A 17,586-nucleotide genomic window follows, 5' to 3' on the forward strand; every position below is an offset into this window, starting at 1 on the left:
GTCAGAGAGAGAGTGGATGGGGGGTGGGGGGTCCACAGTGTGAGGGATATAAATGATAAACGTCTAAGGAAAAAAAAAAACAACAACCTCATAGACAAGACAGACAATAGTTTAGTGGTTACCAGAGGGTAAGGGGGGTGGGGGTGGGAGATGAGAGTAAGGGGGATCAAACATATGGTGATGGAAGGAGAACTGACTCTGGGTGGTGAACACACAATGGGATTTATAGATGATGTGATACAGAATTGTACACCTGAAATCTATGTAATTTTGCTAACAATTGTCACCCCAATAAATTAAAAAAAAAAAATTTGTTGACCTACAAAAGAACAAAAAACAAAAACTCCCTTGAGGTGGCATATGTTATCTTCTTTAATTGTTTATTCATTCATGTATTGTCTCCCCATTAGAATGCAAATTTTATTCAGAGATTTACCAGTCCTTAAGCTATTTGCAATGCTTGACACATAGATGGCATTCAATAAACACTTTTGAATAAATGAGCAAATAAACTACGGCAATAGTGAAGCAGAGGAAACTTTGGATATCATAAACACCAAGCAATTGAAATCTATGTACCTTAGGAAATTTTCTAGGTTGGGGAAAAGAGTGACTCCAAGATTGCTTTCTTTTTTTCTTTTTTTTTTTTAAGATGATTTGGGGGTTGGTGCCATTCACAGAGAAAGAGAAAATTGTTTAAAAAAAAATAGGAAAGAGAAAGAAAGGAACAAATGCAGGAATAGTCCTTTTAGGACACTGAGTTTGATAGTTCTTGGGATACAAATTTGGAATTGTTCAGGGAATAAGAGATATGGATCTCAGGACTAAAACAAATACATATTCATGGACTAGAGATACAGATTTAATAATCATCAGAATAGCTGAAATTATTTAAGTAGAAGAGAGCAGATATTTTGTGGCGTGAAAGGAGAGGAAGTCAATACTCTGGAAAACACCAAAATATTCAAGAGGCAGATAGAGGAAGCAAAGTTGGAAAGAAGAATCTCCAAAAGGTAGAAGACCCACGAAAGAACAATACCATAGCTAAGGAGGAAGAAAGTTTAGAGCACAAAGGAGAGGTCAACAAGGTCAAGTAACAGAGAGAGCAAATAAAATAAGGACTGAAAAATGTTAGCTGCATTTGGCAATTAGAAGATCAGTGGGTAAAATGAAAACCAAGATGCTCTCTGTACTTGTCAGAGTCCTGTCCTTGAACCCTAAGTCCTTCAAAATTTCAGGCACTCAGAAGATCTGCATGAAATTCTACTTCTTACTGATCTCTAGTACTTGGCACATCCAGAGAGAGTCAGACATATGTTTTTCCCAGCCTCAGCTTTTTTGTGCTTCCACCAACATAGTAACCTAAATCAACAGTGGTTTTGTTTTTATTTTTATTTTCTGTGTTTCTAGGATAAACAGGAAAAAGTTTTATCAGCTACCAGTATTTAAATAAATAAATTTTCAAAACCTCATGGACGTTCAGGAGAATCTTCTTCATCCAAATTAATGAAAACAATAATGAATGAATGGTCAACGAATCAATGGGACAATCATTTTTCCAGGTTGACCCCAAAGTGCTGAAAGATGTTGATTATTTTTTTAAGATTCACTCAACTTACATTCCTTATGTTCACTAGACTATTGTCAGGGGGGAAAAAAGTAAATATAAATGTAGAAGTTTAATAAAATGAGTCAAAATAGGAAGGATTTCTTGCTTCACTAAATGCAAACAGTGTTAAAAAGTGAAATGTTGAAGAAATGTTTGGTTTATGAAAATTATATGAAGAAGAAAAACGAGATCCTTCTAAGCACGTTTCTTAAAGAACTTTTAGAGACCTGTTCTGGGGCTGGATTTTCCATACCTAAATCTAAATATCCCATTTTAAAATCAGAAAAATAAAGTCATCTGAAAATTATCTTAATAAAATATATTTTTAAGTCTTATGGTTAGTTAAAAACAAATTTGTAGCTCCTATGAAGTTTCTAGATTCTATGAAAGTAAGAGTAAGGGAATTAAGAGAAAGGATTAAATTATGCTTTCCAATTAGTATTGGCATCATTTAGTCAAGGGCTTCTCAAACTTTCTTCCATGTTAGAGTTACCTAAGTAACTTTTTAAAAAATTTCATTCTCTAAGCTGACCCCATACTCATTAACTCAGAAGCCCCGGGAGTGAAATCTGGGCATCGATATTTTTTTAAATTCCTCAAGGGATTCTCATGAGCAGCCAAGGGTTTGAGAACTCACGACTTATGCTACCCTTGTTGTCATTAAATGAATGTTTTAGTAGTTTTGAATAAGAGCTTTAAGTCAGAGCATGGTTTTGATTCCTGGTGGCTGTGTAAACTTGAACAAGACCCTTAACCCTTTGAGCCTCAGTTTACTCAACTATCACTCAGTAATTATTGTTCCCACTTCATAGGGTTGTTTTGCAGATGAAATGAGGTAATATAAAAACTTAACAGGGTGTATGGTATGTAATTCTCACACAATAAATGGTGTTAATAATATAATAAATGTAACAATTTATTATTAAGACGTATTTATTAATTGCAAACCAAATACTATGGTTCACAATCCATAGTAGTCTGAATTCGTATATGTAACCAAGTGTCAGATCTCTGCTGATTCAATGAACTCAGACACCCATTTTTGCCTTAAAGGCACTCTCTCATTTAAATTACACAAAGGCAGGGTTCAAAGATCCTCAAATTCACTTTCTACTCACACCTGCCACCACACAGATTTATGATACCTCAAAAGCAGCTGCGTAATTTGAATCTGACTTGCAGAAGAACGCTCCTAATACATTTCCTCGGGTCTTATTAGAGGGAACTGTTAAATCTTCAATAGCACAGTAAGAAAGAACTCAAAAAATTTCCACTCACATTTTTCTTATTTGCTCGGTTACTCTGGAGTGCATGATGACTTGTTTTCCTTTAGTTGTATCTGAACAGTTTGACAGATTACTGTGACAAGGTTACTTTTAAATTGATAAAAGGTTTGATTGTGTTGGTGCATTTGTCAAAACTGTCCGAAACCACATATAATGGACTCTGCACTCAGAGCCCGGATGGCACATAAGAGGGCTCTTACTATGCAGCGTTCAGCGCTCACCTTAACGAGACTTCTAACAGGGTTGGGTAAAAAGTCCAATAGATTAACTTGGCCAGACCCTGAGTACAAACACCCCAATTTTGTTCTCCTGTTTCACTGTGCACATTTCTCCTCTCCCGTTAAATGTTAAAGTGACATGTACAGCTCCATTTTAAAGGGAGCAATGTTAGGGTGTCAGAGCTTGAGCAAGGCCAACATTTACAGGGGAAAACGAAGGACAGGGCCCTGGCCAACTTCCGGGTCAAATGGAGATGACTGGAAATCTGTGTGCACCTCCCCAAAGGAGCTTCCCTCCTTTGCTTTCATTCTGCTTCAAGTGGCCATAGCAGCAGCATGTTCATTTCCTAAGAGAAGAAAAATTCACTCTGTAGCTGCACTCTGTTATGAGCTCTGGATTAGTTAATCATGTGGAAGGGGGAGCAATGTCTGTCGGGGACTTTCTGAGAGCATTGCATTAATTCAAACTTCTAAGTCATGAGAATGGTTAGAAAAAAGGTATTGTGGAGATGAAAAATATAAACACATTAATGGTTTTTCTTTCCATTTTAAACCTGTCCATTATGTAAAATATGTTGTTTTATTTTTTTTAAGAGCAATTTCAATGTGTTTCAAGGCATGTTTACAATCATATAATGGAAGTTTCTAATTTCTTCGAGGGAGGAAATATAGTTTAATATGTGAAAAATTATTACACCACGAAAATTTTATTTGGCCCAAAAATGTTGAAATGTTCTCGTTTTATTAAGCCAAATTTATCTTCCACTTCCACATCCTCTTCTTGAAATAAGCATAAAGAGCATATAATCCAGTATTGTACCCATACTTTCCAACTGAAAACCCATACCATGAACATAATTGTATAATCAATTGGAGTTTTAGTTTGTACAATACAGTTGACCCTTGAATAACATGAGTTTGAACTGCACATGTCAACTTCTTCAGGGAATTTTTTTCAAAAAATATGTTGTAAAATTTTGTTATTATTACCATTGAAGCAATTGTATCAATTAAACTAGGCTACCATAAAGGAATCGTACAGCTACTTTTTGGTTATCGATGCATGAATCGTTACACCTGTAAATAAATACGCATTTGTTTTTCACATTATCTTTTCACTTTCCATGTATACTGTTAGTAATACATGTAATATCTCCAGTGTTTTGTATTCTATAAGACAATATTAATGCAGATGCTGATAGATGATTTATCTTGTAAACAGATGACATAAACTTATGGTATTGATAAATACGTACGGTACTATAAATGTATTTTCTTTTCGGTATGATTTTCTTAATAACACTTTCTTTTCTCTGGCTAATTTTGTTGTAAAAATATAGTATATAATACATATAACATACAAAATACTAGGTGTTAATTGACTGTTTATGTTATCGGTAAGACTTGTGGTCAACAGTAGGATACTAGTAGTTAAGGTTTTAGAGAGTCAGGTATTTGACTGCATGAGGGATCAGTGCCCCTAACCCCATGTCGTTCAAGGGTTCACTGTATTTGCAATTAGTGCTTTTAACATTGTAGCCACTCAATGTTTGATAGTATATTGATGACCCACTCATGAATGGGTAAGAAAAAGGGACTAAAGATCAACTGATTTGGCTCCTATTTTGTATTACTTCACTGTTTCTTTTGGAGTTCATTTGGTTAATTGTTTCTCAAGCCCTTGTTTTTTCATGAAAAAAATAAATGCATGTATAAAACTACATCATGCACTGCATATAATTGTTCCACCAGCATAATTATTAATTCTCATGCCTCTTCTCTGACTATAAAATATTATTTTCCCAGCTTGCTTTTCACCTATTCCTACTCTGATTGTTCCTTGATCTCATGGGATCCTTTCTTTCCATTCTGCAGTCAGAGTTATCTTTTTGAAATAAATTCTGACTATGTTACCTTCCTATTTGTGACAATTCAGTGGTTTTCTCCACTGCTCTTAGGTTAAAACAGAGTTCCTTATATGACATACAAAGGGATCATCTTATCCCTCTCCATTTTCCAGCTCTTGTTGCCCCATATCCAACACCCTCTCTCTGTTATAAACCAGATTGGCCTTCTTTCTTGCTCTTTGTCTTTGCCATGCTCCCTCCAGCCATTGGTTCTACAAACATGAAGTTCCTACTGTCTGGGATGTTCTTCCCTTTCTTCACTTCATCAAACCTATTCCTCCTTCTGATCTTAGTTCAATTTTCACTGATTCCTCACAGATACCTTTGCTCATTGCCCTAAGTTTAATGTCGTATTACAAACACTCTTAGTTCCATGCTTCTTTATTTTCTTGCATTTACAATTGCAATTTTATATCAAATCATATGATTATTTAATTGATGTCCTATTTTCCCTATCAGAATATAAACTCTGCTAAAGCAAAGTCTTTGTCAAAATTTACTCATCAATGCATCTTCAGCCCATGCAGCACAAATGCTCTGTAAATGTTCCTTGATTGAAAACACAATAAAAATTCCTTGAGAATTCTCAATATGAAAACATTACAAGGTATTTCTTACAAGACACACAATGTAATGTATTCATCCAAAATGCAGGTATAACTAAAGATTTTCCATAGAGTAAAATCATTTTTCATGTCTATTATTCTTCAGTCTTGTCTTCATTTCTTTGATTTTACTTGCAATCCAAATATAGGAGCTTCGGTGATGAATGTGAAAAGAATCCCTTAACAGAATTTGCTCTCAGATTATACATTGAGAAGTAAAATAATTTATGTTCTTTAATATCATTTTCTTGTTGTTCATTAGTATTAATATGGATATTGCATTCTAAAATCAGATAAGTCAATATATCTACGCTCCTTTTTGTATATCTCTATTGTCTATCATTTCGTTACTATGGATATTAGGAAATACAGCACTTTCCATAAGGAAATGTTAACTCTAAAATTCTTATGATTTCACAGGAATAAACATGGAAAATTGATCCTGATGGCAAGTTCATTTAAACCTATAGATATTATGTGTTTTGTAGGTGAAAGCATTTTAAAGTATTGGATGAGTAATTGGAATACAAAATGATTTGCATCTTTAAAAGACTGCTAATGTAAAATAGTATTGAACAATGTAAGAGCCTACAAGAGAGGAAACAGGATTTTACAAATGACTTACACTGGCCCTGTACCAAAGGCATCTCCAGCCCTCAGGTTGTACTTATGCAGCTGAATCAATTCAGGATGTGGCACTGCCAACACTGCAAAAGGGGATTGGTGAACGATCTAAAAGGTGGCCCAGAGCAGAATTTTAGAGTGAGGACATTTAAAAAATTATTGAGTTCAAACACATGATTTTACACATGGGGGAAATCAAAGCAAAGAGGGGAAAAGTCACTTGTTGAAGGCCACTACCCAGTTGATGCCACAGCCAGGACTGACATCCAGATATCTTAGGGCTCAGCTATTTCCACTACATCCTATTGCCTGATCACATTAGTTCTGTAACATTCTCTAGGAAAACGAACCCAAGCAATGAAGCCTAGGTCCAGACCACTTCAGTAACTGGAGAACCCACAGACAGTTTTTACAATAACAATAATATGGGCCCCATCTTATTAGCTAGCAAAACTTAATATGAGCAAGTAACCAATACCCTCTGTGCACTTAGCATTCTTTAAATTTCTCTTAATGCACATAAAAAATAGTAACAAAACTTCCTTTCTCAAAAATAATGTTTCTAGGTCACTAAATCTCTTTCCTGAATTAAAAATGTCAATACAGGCATTTAGGTAACACTTTCCATTTATAAATTTCTGGCAAGATTCTTTGCAGAAATAGACACTGATACAGAAATTCATAGTATAATGCTACATCAGTGGTATGTTCATAAACCAGCTCTCAAAAAAAAAAAGAAGTTTTAAAAAGTCGTGATTTGAAGGACTTGCTTGTTCCTGTGAATATCCCCACCATGACCGATTTTAAGATACCGAGTGTGAGGGGCTGGCCCGGTGGCTCAGGCGGTTAGAGCTCCATGCTCCTAACTCCGAAGGCTGCCGGTTCAATTCCCACATGGGCCAGTGGGCTCTCAACCACAAGGTTGCCAGTTCGATTCCTCTACTCCCTCAAGGGATGGTGGGCTCCGCCCCCTGCAACTAAGATTGAACACAGCACCTTGAGCTGAGCTGCCTCCCGGATGGCTCAGTTGGTTGGAGCACGGGCTCTCAACCACAAGGTTGCCGGTTCAACGCCTGCAAGGGATGGTGGGCTGCACCCCCTGCAACTAGCAATGGCAACTGGACCTGGAGCTGAGCTGTGCCCGACACAACTAAGACTGAAAGGACAACAACTTGAAGCTGAATGGCACCCTCCACAACTAAGATTGAAAGGACAACAACTTGACTTGGAAAAACAGGCCTGGAAGTACACACTGTTCCCCAATAAAGTCCTGTTCCCCTTCCCCAATAAAATCTTTAGAAAAAAAAAAAAAAAAGATACCGAGTGTGTAGCAAATGACACACAGAATTCCTGAATATTTATCAATTGGCTCTAGTCAACTAGTCAGAGGCCACTCTAGCACATCACCAATACAACAAGGAAACCTAGAAATAATCGTCAACCCACTCTTTTATAAGAGGAAACTGAGGCTCAGACAGTCAATGACCTACCTCAAGATTGCACAGTGGTCGAGAAGGTTATAATACACCAGAGTCCCTCATATATTAAGTAGAATGACCCTCACATATTAAGTGCAACTTTATGCATTAGAAATAGTCAGTGGTTTTCATATTATTGCAGAGACAAGTGCATCTCAAAAACCAGTAGCACTAACAACCAGCAGCACTAACAACCAGGGAGCCTGTTCGAAATACATACTCTTGAGCTCCTCCCCAGACCTACTGAATCATAATCTCTTTGGCCTAGAAATCTCCGTTTCAACAAACGCTCTGCTTAGTATAGAGGAATGGGAAAGAGTCTTTCCTCAATACCCACGATATTTTTTTTAATGAGTGAGATTTATATACGAATCAAAGTTAATAGCTACCCTTCTTTTTCACATCAGATTCCATTACTGGAGATACTTCATCTGAAGCTTCTAACGTAAAGCCCGCAATCTTTCACATTTTGAAGACCTTACTGCTCAAAATGGTTTAGATTTTTCTAACAGCAACAACAAAAAACAGTGGAATGATTTACCTTCCAATTCTCAACCTCAATATTTTATAGACCAAAACCTAACATATATTTTGAAATGTCTTAGCCTTGTATATTGCCTTCTTTTTTTTAAACTGCTTCTCAATAAATATTTTCCAAAGTGCCCCCACCCTAACCCACATATTGCCTTGTCAACTGATTATATAGTTATGCATTTGTGTTTTGGTTTATCTGCCACTTCCTGTTTTGATATCTGTTCCCAATTTTAAAAACCAGAACAAAGGCAAATAAATACTGTCTGCTTTGTTTTCCACTTCCAATATTTTAGAGGTTGGAAAATTTACAAAATAAATATCCTCTCAACCTCCTTGTAGAAGCATTGCAAAAGAGAGAAAGGAAAATTGAGTAATAGTTTTCCCCAATTTAAAAATACACAGCTAAGGCACAATCAAATGACAAATAGTTACACTGATATTACTTTGAAAATCATCAGACAATAATCTAAAAATATAGGTTATGGTTCTAATTCATTATGCATTATTAAGTTTATTTGGAGGGTAAACTTAAATATGTTAAGTACATTTTTCACAGAAATAAGAGAATTAATAACATAAGTGTTGGTAGATAATAGAATAATGAAAACATTTTGGAAGGATATTTAATCATTACCACATTTCCTAGAAAATATAAAACTTTTTGGTGAGTACAGTTGTTGGCCACAGTGGAAAATAGCTTCCCTGGACTTGGAAGTAGATATTTTCAAGGAAACTAGAGAATTTGCCTTATAATTCTCCATTCACCTGGTGCCCAATGAACTGATATTTACCAAGAACTGGACAGAAAAATCTTTTCGACACAAGAGGTAACCATCCTGAAATCTACCACTTCTGAGTTTTTGAGATTCCCCCCATTAAGATGTCTTAAAAACAAACAAACAAACAGACAAACAAAAAACAGTGTTTTTGTTGTTGTTGTTGTTGTTGTTGTTGTTCTTTTTTCCCAGGAGATTCATCATCAATTCCACCAGCCACAAGTTTTGAGGGCCCAACTCAAATCAGCCAGCACTCCCATGTGTATCTGCTCCAGAACCTCCACTTCTATACCATGAACAAATTTCATTCCCTAAAGGAAGCTGGACTTAGATCTCCAATTTAAGTCCCATTCATACAACAGAGTCTTCCTCGCGAGACATCAATGAATGGGTACATTGGGTGCAAAACCAACCAAGTGCTGTGTGGACCGAGCCCACATGGGTGAGCGTGCAGGTTAGAAACGGTGCAGAGAGAAGAGAGCACTTACGGTTGGCATAGCTTGATTAGGTCCTGGTCAGTGGTGCCTGGCGGAAGGCCTCGGATGTACAGGTTGGTTTTACTCAGTTGTTCCCCGCTGCTGTGATTGCTGCTGTGGTTGCTGCTGCTGTTTGTGCTGGGGCTGGGAGGAGCCATGGGGTGGGGAGCTGGTGCATAGGACTGCTGGAAACAAAAAAAGCTGTTACTGGAAAAACAAAGCCAGCACCTATCCACAGGCCAGCAGAGCACCTTGAAAGCAACACAAGCATCTCGAGCTCTCCAAGGCACACATGCACACACATACTTGCTCCACTACTCTGTGTACTTCTGAGCGCAGCGTCTGCTCCTCCCCACCGGCCCAGCCCCGGCCCAGAATTTGGATAAGCATGGTAGCCAAAAATGGGACAAAGAGAAGTCTCCAGGTGCTCCTGACAGTAGCCTATGGATTCTGAATTTGTCCACTGTGATTTTCCTTAGAGCGATAAAATAGCATGTCATCTCCATCTCTGACAAAAGACCACAGTTCACACTTGGCAGCAAAGCTTTGCCCCAGCTCACTTTTAATATCCAAGCATCTCTGGTTTGCCACTACTCCTTGTTTCCTCCTTTTCTCCAAAGCAACTTCCTCATATTGTTTTCCTCAGCATTAATTTCGGGCACAGTTCCTGATACATAGAAATCTCTCTATGAATAAACGAACACATGAATGGATCTATCTTATCTCTTTTCCCCATTCCCAAACTTGCTTCTTCATTGCGAATGCCCTGTGTTAGCAACCATTGTTGAGCCAGCATTCTCTCCCTGCAGTCAAAATCCCCTTTCAATTACTCTAATCCAGGGCCTGAACTTAGGCACTATTGATCACTTGGATGGGACAGGTCTTTATTGTGGGGGCTGTCCTGGTCATTGTAGGGTGGTAGAAGCCTTTACCCACCAGATTCTAGTAGCACCCATCCCCCAGTTGTGACAACCAAAAGGGTTTTCACACACTGCCGTATTTCCCCTGCAGGGAAAGTCTCTCCTAGTAGAGAACCACTGCTCTAACCTGTCACACTATTTTACGACAAAATAGAAATAATAAAATGACCTCCAGCAAGTTGGAATATACAATGTGAGGTTCTTTACAATTGTCCATGTCAAAATCAGTAGATACATTACTCATTATACTTTATTTCTTTTTCATACAGGCATATCTTCAAAAGTTCTAAAATGACACTGACTGTATGGGTTTGAGTCCCTGCTGCATCTCTTATTGCCTGTGGGACCTTTGGATGGGGCCTTAACCTTTCTGAGAGTCAACATTTTCATTATTCTGAGGAGGATAAAAAATTAGTACTCTCCTATGTCATAGAGTTTTTTACCAAAATTCAATGAGCTAATGCACACAAAATGGTTCCTGGAAATTAATAAGCGTGGGGTAAATGTTAGCAATAACACACATGTAATATTGATACTAAGGATAATATTTAGGGGTTGTATCTGTGTTGCCAGTGATATTAGCCTATATAAAAATACCATATAGTCTCAACTATAAGCCAGAATGTTTCCTAAAGACACAATGAACATACTCATCAGGATTCCAGTGGGAAAATGTTTGGCTGAGTTTTAACCTGAAGACTCAATAGCAGTTTTATCGGGGGTGCGAAATGTGTAATTATCAAACAGCAAATAGGTGCTTAACAAATACTTAGGCCACATCGTGTACAATAAAAATGGAATAAACACAGCATTTAGCCCATAGAGACAAGAGGCCCAGTTTTACCAGTTTCCAGCTTTGTCTCTTACTCTTTATAATAGTCTCATTTACTCATACTTCCAGGCTTTCAGATTTGCCCCAGTCCACACTTCCAATGGACTATAAGGCAATGTCTCTTAGATGCAGTGTGTCAAAAATGCAACTCGTTATATCTGCTCTCTCATGTCCCAATTCGTCACACCAGCCACCCACCACAATTACCCTATTTCTTCCTGTGTGGCTGTCATTGCTGCTAGCCTCCATTCTAGACACTTTGGGGTTAGTTTCATCTGCCCCCTAATCGTAAATCTCAAAATACAGTTAGCCATCAAAATCTCCGAGGGGTTTCTAGAACCATCTTTTCCTCTGAATTCTCACTGCTTCCCTAGGCCAGAGTCTGAAGCACCTCATATGTGAAGGACTTCAAGCTTCCCATCTGGCCTCTTTTCCTTCAGGTTTTCCTCTTATGAACTGAGGGTGGTGGAAGCTGGGAAGAATGAGACAGAATAGTTCAATGCAAACACAAACTGCTTAAGGATGTACGAGGCAGTTTGTTTAAGGAATGGGGAGGTGACAGAGCAGAAATGACAGAAGCAAAACCTAGAGCCTTCAACTCCCCTCTTTGAAATAAACATTTTCTCAACCTTTTCTTTAGTATAACTTAATTTATTACCAACATTTTTAATGTAGAATTTTAAAATGAATTACACAGAAGAATACATGCTGTTCTCAATATTTCAATAAAATGGCATCTGTCAATTGCTTTTTGGAATTTAATATCTGCATAAAGTTTCTTGCCTGGCATGAAAACAGCAATTTTTTCTTGATCTAAAGATTCTGTTTTGCTCCTGGAACATCCCATAACGCTGAAGGTCTACCTATTGACAAGGCCTGTACTTAGCAAGTATTCAAAACATCCTGTCTGAAGTAGCATCCCGGCCTCTATGTCTCACAGTGGGACAGATGGGATTTTTTTTAATTCCTATGTGCTTTATTCTCTTAAATTTCCCAGGGTTTTCTTTAAAGCAGTTCTTTATTATTTATTTATTTATTTATTTATTTATTTATTTATTTATTTATTTATTTATTTATTTTAACAATTTTATCTCTCCTCCCTCTAAATTCTTTGAATTCCATCTGTACTCAGGCTTCTTTTAAAATGAGGCTTTGTTTAAAGCAGTTGTTCCCACTGCCTAGCCTTTTAAATAACCAGAGAGCCAGAAAAATGTCTCCATCTTTATACATCACAGATCACATGAACCAGTTCAGATTGAGACTTTGACTGATCCAATAAGAAAGTACTAACTATGGGATGATCAATATGTGTTGACTTAATTCTTTTGTTTCTCCCAGAGGACTTTGGGAGTATTTCCATAACTGAAACACCATTTAGTAAATTGCATGGTGCATAAAACAATAAATGTGTCCTCCAAAAGGTCCAATATATTCACTGGGGAAAAAAATAAAACAAAACAAAACAAAGCTGGGATGAGTAGAGGAAACGTGTGTGCATGGAAACCAGGTATGTCATATATAAATAGGAGTGGAAGCACCAGACTATTGCAGAGAAATGATGTATTGCAAAAGCCCTTTGAAAACAATGCATAATCAAAGGTGGTTTACTATGTTATATTCTTGTTTGTGCGTTCTAGAAATTCTATTGAAAGAGGTAGAATTTCTCAGTGTTACTGAACCAATAATACTCCTGCTAATCCCTAATATTTCATTTATCTGTTTACGATACAGTGAATGATTCAGGGAGCAGTCTGCATTGTAAGTCATTCTTTGGTTTTAATAATTATAAATTCCTTCCTCTACACCCATTTTCAAAATGCATGTCCTTTAATCAACAAAATGTTGGCAGATGATTCCCGGAATGTATTAAATGAATTAATTTGTAAAAAGCAAAATAGATGTTGTATGCTCTGGCTGCCAAAGACAAATGACTAAACTACAGCATCTTTAATAAAAAAATAAAAAAAAAAAGAGAGAGAGAGAGAAAAGAAAGTAAAAAAGCACATCAATAATCTTTAGGGGTTAATGAGTCACAGCAGCCACTTTCCTGATTAAAAGTAGTTAAAAAATGGCCAATTCTTTGCTCAATTCTTTGTTTTTAGACAAATTTGGAATTTTATTATCGATTAGTTTTGAAATCATTTTGAGGCACTGAGACAGAAATTTTAAAACGCTAGTAAAAAAAAAATTACTTTCCTTCAGAGAAAATGACTTTACTATAGTGCTCAAAGTCACACTTTATAAATCTTATTTAGAAGTGGTGAGGACTTCCAGTCTGGGGTTGCTGAACACTGGAACGCTGTGCTGCAACAAGGCAAGGGGTTGCCATGATTTTGCAGTGTCAGTTGGTCAGAACCAGTGGAAAGGGCAGGTTTTCAGAAGAGGGGCTTGGGACGGCTCTCTGATTGAAGAAGGGAAATAGATGACTTCTCTGGACATTGAATGTGTTTGGCAAGTACGCAGATTTTTTTTAATATGTTTATTCATGGTGGCATCACTGGGAGGGTCAGTTAGGAATTATGGGATAGAGGCTACAGCCCTCTTAACCACATGTTGGGGCTGCTAAGTCAGAGGATCAGTACCAGTATACTCTTGAGGAAATGAAGTAAAATGACTTGGCATCCATTTTGGACGATGTTATTCTTCAGATCATGATTTTAATAATTATAGGTAACATTTACTGTGTGCTTATATGTTATCTTCGTAACAGCCTAATGAGGCAAACTACATTATTCTCAGTTTACAAATGAGAACTGAGAGACAGAAAGGGTAAATGACCCTCTCAAGGTCACAAGGCTGGAGCCCCAGTTTGAACAGAGGGAGTCTGACACCAGAAACCACACAGTCCCCTACAACACTATGGAACTTCGCTTCTCAATGATGCTAACACCAATGAATACAGCCAGCTTCCTTTGCAGAGAACCATGGTGGATGACCCTCTGGTAGATCCAAGTAGAAGCGGGAAGAAGAGAACGATGATGATAAACAGCGTACAGTCAAACTGAAGGTTAACAAGCTTCATCCCTCTTTCAGAATTTAAATAAAGTCAATCTTAAAATGTAATTTCAAAATGGAAGTGACCATCAGAAGAAAGCATGTTATGAGTTTTTCAAATAATGTCAAACTAGTGGTTTCATTTGTCAAGATTCACGGTTTGTTATTTAATAACAGGAAAATGAGCTGGCTTGTAGATCATCCTAAACAGCTGATTCATTTAGCGTGCTTTGTTAATATGCCTCATTTTTCAAGGTTGAAAAGTGAATCAACCAGGTCCTTCTACATTCTTGTAAAATATGTGGTTTGTGTGTCTCGGTTTGGAGGGAGGTTCATTATTTTTTAACCCTGTAAGTATTTTGGAGGTAAATTGGAGAGGGATGTGAGTTGTGTTCTGGTCTGTTTTCCTGTTTGTTTTAACAGAAAGCATTTGCTGCATCTAATAAATGTTATTCACACATCAATAGGGTCAAGTAAATCATTAAAAATCATCTTTTCGACAATGTCAAACTACATTAGATGAACACTTGTCTTAAGACAGGGCTGTCACATTTACACACTCGCAAGATAATTTTAAACCGGGGTTCTCAACCTCGGCACTACTGACATTTTGGGCAGGATAGTTCTTTGCTCTGGGCCTGTTCCATGCATTGTAGGATATTTAACAGCATCCCTGTCTTCTATCACGAGATGCTAGTTTTTCTACTGCCGTCGCCCCCCGCGCCCCCAAATTGGGGCAACTCAAAATTCTCCAGATATTGCTAAATGTCCCCAGAAGGGGGGTGGAGGATTGGCCCTGGTTGAAAATCACAGCTTTAAACAGATTCAGCTCCTCTCTTTGAAGGGCTGATACAGTACTTCTCATTGAATAATTACAGTAACTCAATGGCCTGAAAACAACTTCATTGAAAAACCCTACCACCTACACAGGATGGCCACGGGGTTTGAAAATTAATCTGGGGAACGTAATTTAGTGGTTACCAGAGGGTAAAGGGGTTGGGGGTGGGAGATGAGGGTAAGGGGGATCAAATATACGGTGATGGAAGGAGAACTGACTCTGGATGGTGAACACACAATGTAATTTATAGATGATGTGATATAGAATTGCACACCTGAAATCTATGTAATTTTAATAACAATTGTCACCCCAATAAACTTTAATTAAAAAAAAACAAACCCTACCACCTAACCGAAATTCAACTTCTTACCCCTAAGTACATGCGGCATCACCTCCCCACGCCTCCACGCTCTGTAACTAAAATGTCGATATGCCACATTTCATTTGCAACAGACTAGGTCTGAAACATACTTCTCCCACTGACTGAAAACATAACTCTTTTACTAAGAGAATTTTATTTTATTTTTTTCTTTTTGCATGCAATTCCCCTTGGCTGGGAATCACAGAGCCTTGATGCCAAGCTGCAGTCAATTCTATTCTGTGCATCTGGTTGCTGGCAGGCATCTGAAGCAGTTGGTCTGGTGGTTTTGGAGCAGCCTTGGACGCCATCACGCAGCAGTCTATTTTGCTGATGGGCTCCCCAATTTGTTTTTATTCATCTTCAGTGCAATAGAATTTGTACTCTTTTATCCATTCAAGGGTATCCCTGGATAAAGTCTCTCAAGGGATTTACATGCCAACTCTTTCACTATCCAAAAATGAATATAAACCACGTTCCTCTCTTAAATCATACATTATTTAGTCCGCACGTACACATGTAATCCATTGTTCACTTGATAACGCTGCTGCAGGCTATTGGATTCTTCTCCCAGACCACATGACCTTGCTTCAAGCAGACCTCTCCTCTAGTATCAACATGACATGAAAGACTAGACATGGCAAGAACTGTGGCAATCACTGGAGTGTCTATAATAGCCTCAGATGAGAGTGAATATGAATATTGTCCACGCAAGCAATAACAAATGCAGCTAAATTAATATCTCAGGCAAGCCATGCAATTTTAGCCAGTTTCATGAGCCACATACATTATCACTTTCCAATTTGAAGCTAGGCAATTGCCTCTCCATTTTGTAGAATATGACTATAGAAAACAATTTTTTTCAATTATGCTTTTATAATAGAGTTTGGTAAAAACCTGCCCTACTTCTCTTCTCCTACCCACAGCTCAGATATGGAAATGAGCAATAAAGGACACAATTCTGCACAAAAGGCAATCATTTGCACATCCTCTGTCAACTAACTTGGTCTAGGTAATAGCTGCTGTCAACAGTGGTGATATGGTGCTTGAGAGCTCCAGAATGCCCCGTGAGAATCCTGCTTTGCCAGTAACTAGGCAATTAAACCTCTAGTCTTGAGAAAAAGAGAGATTATCTCACCTCATAGGACTGTGGTGAGGTTTTACTATATAAATTACATATAAAATATTTAGCACAGTGCCTGGCACAGAGTCACTGCCATATATATATATATATATATATATATATATATATATATATATATATATATATATATATACAGTTCCTATCATTTTCAACATCATCATGAGGCAGATCCTTAAAATAAACATTTGCTCTCTCTGTCCTAGTTGGAATAATTTACCTTTGAGGGGGAGCTACAAGAGTCAATTATTTATTTTTTTTAAGCGCGGGAGGCACTGTTCTTGAGATGAAACTATGTCGTTAGAACTGTGGTTTGCCATTTTCATCAAGAACACCAAAGCAATACCTAGGCAGTAATGAAACAATCATCGTGGATGGAATGGAATGGCTAATTAGTTTCAAGGTATTTACAAATCACTACCAGGGTTTTATTAAAGTTCTGTTAGGATGAGATTCACTTTTGCTCTAAATATTAATTTTTGAAAGCTTCAGCAGATTTCATAATTACACAATGCTCTGTACTATTTACAAATAGACTTAACCTAAATTCGTTGAATTCCATTCAGAGGTTTAGACATTAAACGACATTTTAAAATGCGTCCTACTTGAAAACACAAGTAAACTAGTTATTGTTCATTTTAAGCACCTAAAAAGCAATTTCATTAATAAATTTACAAGCTAGAGAAGAGGGGCTGCTATAAATGATGACAAGGGCCTTTTATAAAGATTGCTCAATTCTCCAAATGCCAATGACAACTGTTCTTTGCCCCAACCCCTTTTCATTTGGCCAGCTCTTGATCTCTTTAAGGAAACACAAACAAAATTAAAACACACTTTAAAATGTGAGGTGTTTATGGCATTAGTTTAAATAGTCAGGTCTATACTTTGAAAGTAACCCAAACAGCTCATGATTCCAATGAGCTGATACTGATAATGATTGATTCGTCCAGCAAAAATGAGTCATGACTGGTTCCCCAGATGGAGATTACA

At 37.4% G+C, this 17,586-nt stretch overlaps 1 protein-coding gene across 11 annotated transcripts in view; it reads right to left on the reverse strand.

The window, feature by feature from the left end:
* The window catches only part of RBMS3 (RNA binding motif single stranded interacting protein 3), a 648,742-nt gene that overhangs the window by 491,948 nt on the left and 139,208 nt on the right, over positions 1 to 17,586 (reverse strand). For 7 of the 11 annotated variants that reach the window (XM_033132638.1, XM_033132634.1, XM_033132632.1 and 4 more), the window contains exon 2: positions 9,526 to 9,698. In XM_033132638.1, the coding sequence (XP_032988529.1) occupies positions 9,526 to 9,698 (173 nt within the window). The remainder of the gene's footprint in view (positions 1 to 9,525; positions 9,699 to 17,586) is intronic. The other 4 variants (XM_033132633.1, XM_033132642.1, XM_033132643.1 and 1 more) reach the window with 1 other exon arrangement.

The sequence above is a fragment of the Rhinolophus ferrumequinum genome, chromosome 17, assembly GCF_004115265.2.
Source record: "Rhinolophus ferrumequinum isolate MPI-CBG mRhiFer1 chromosome 17, mRhiFer1_v1.p, whole genome shotgun sequence".
Lineage (NCBI taxonomy): Eukaryota > Metazoa > Chordata > Mammalia > Chiroptera > Rhinolophidae > Rhinolophus > Rhinolophus ferrumequinum.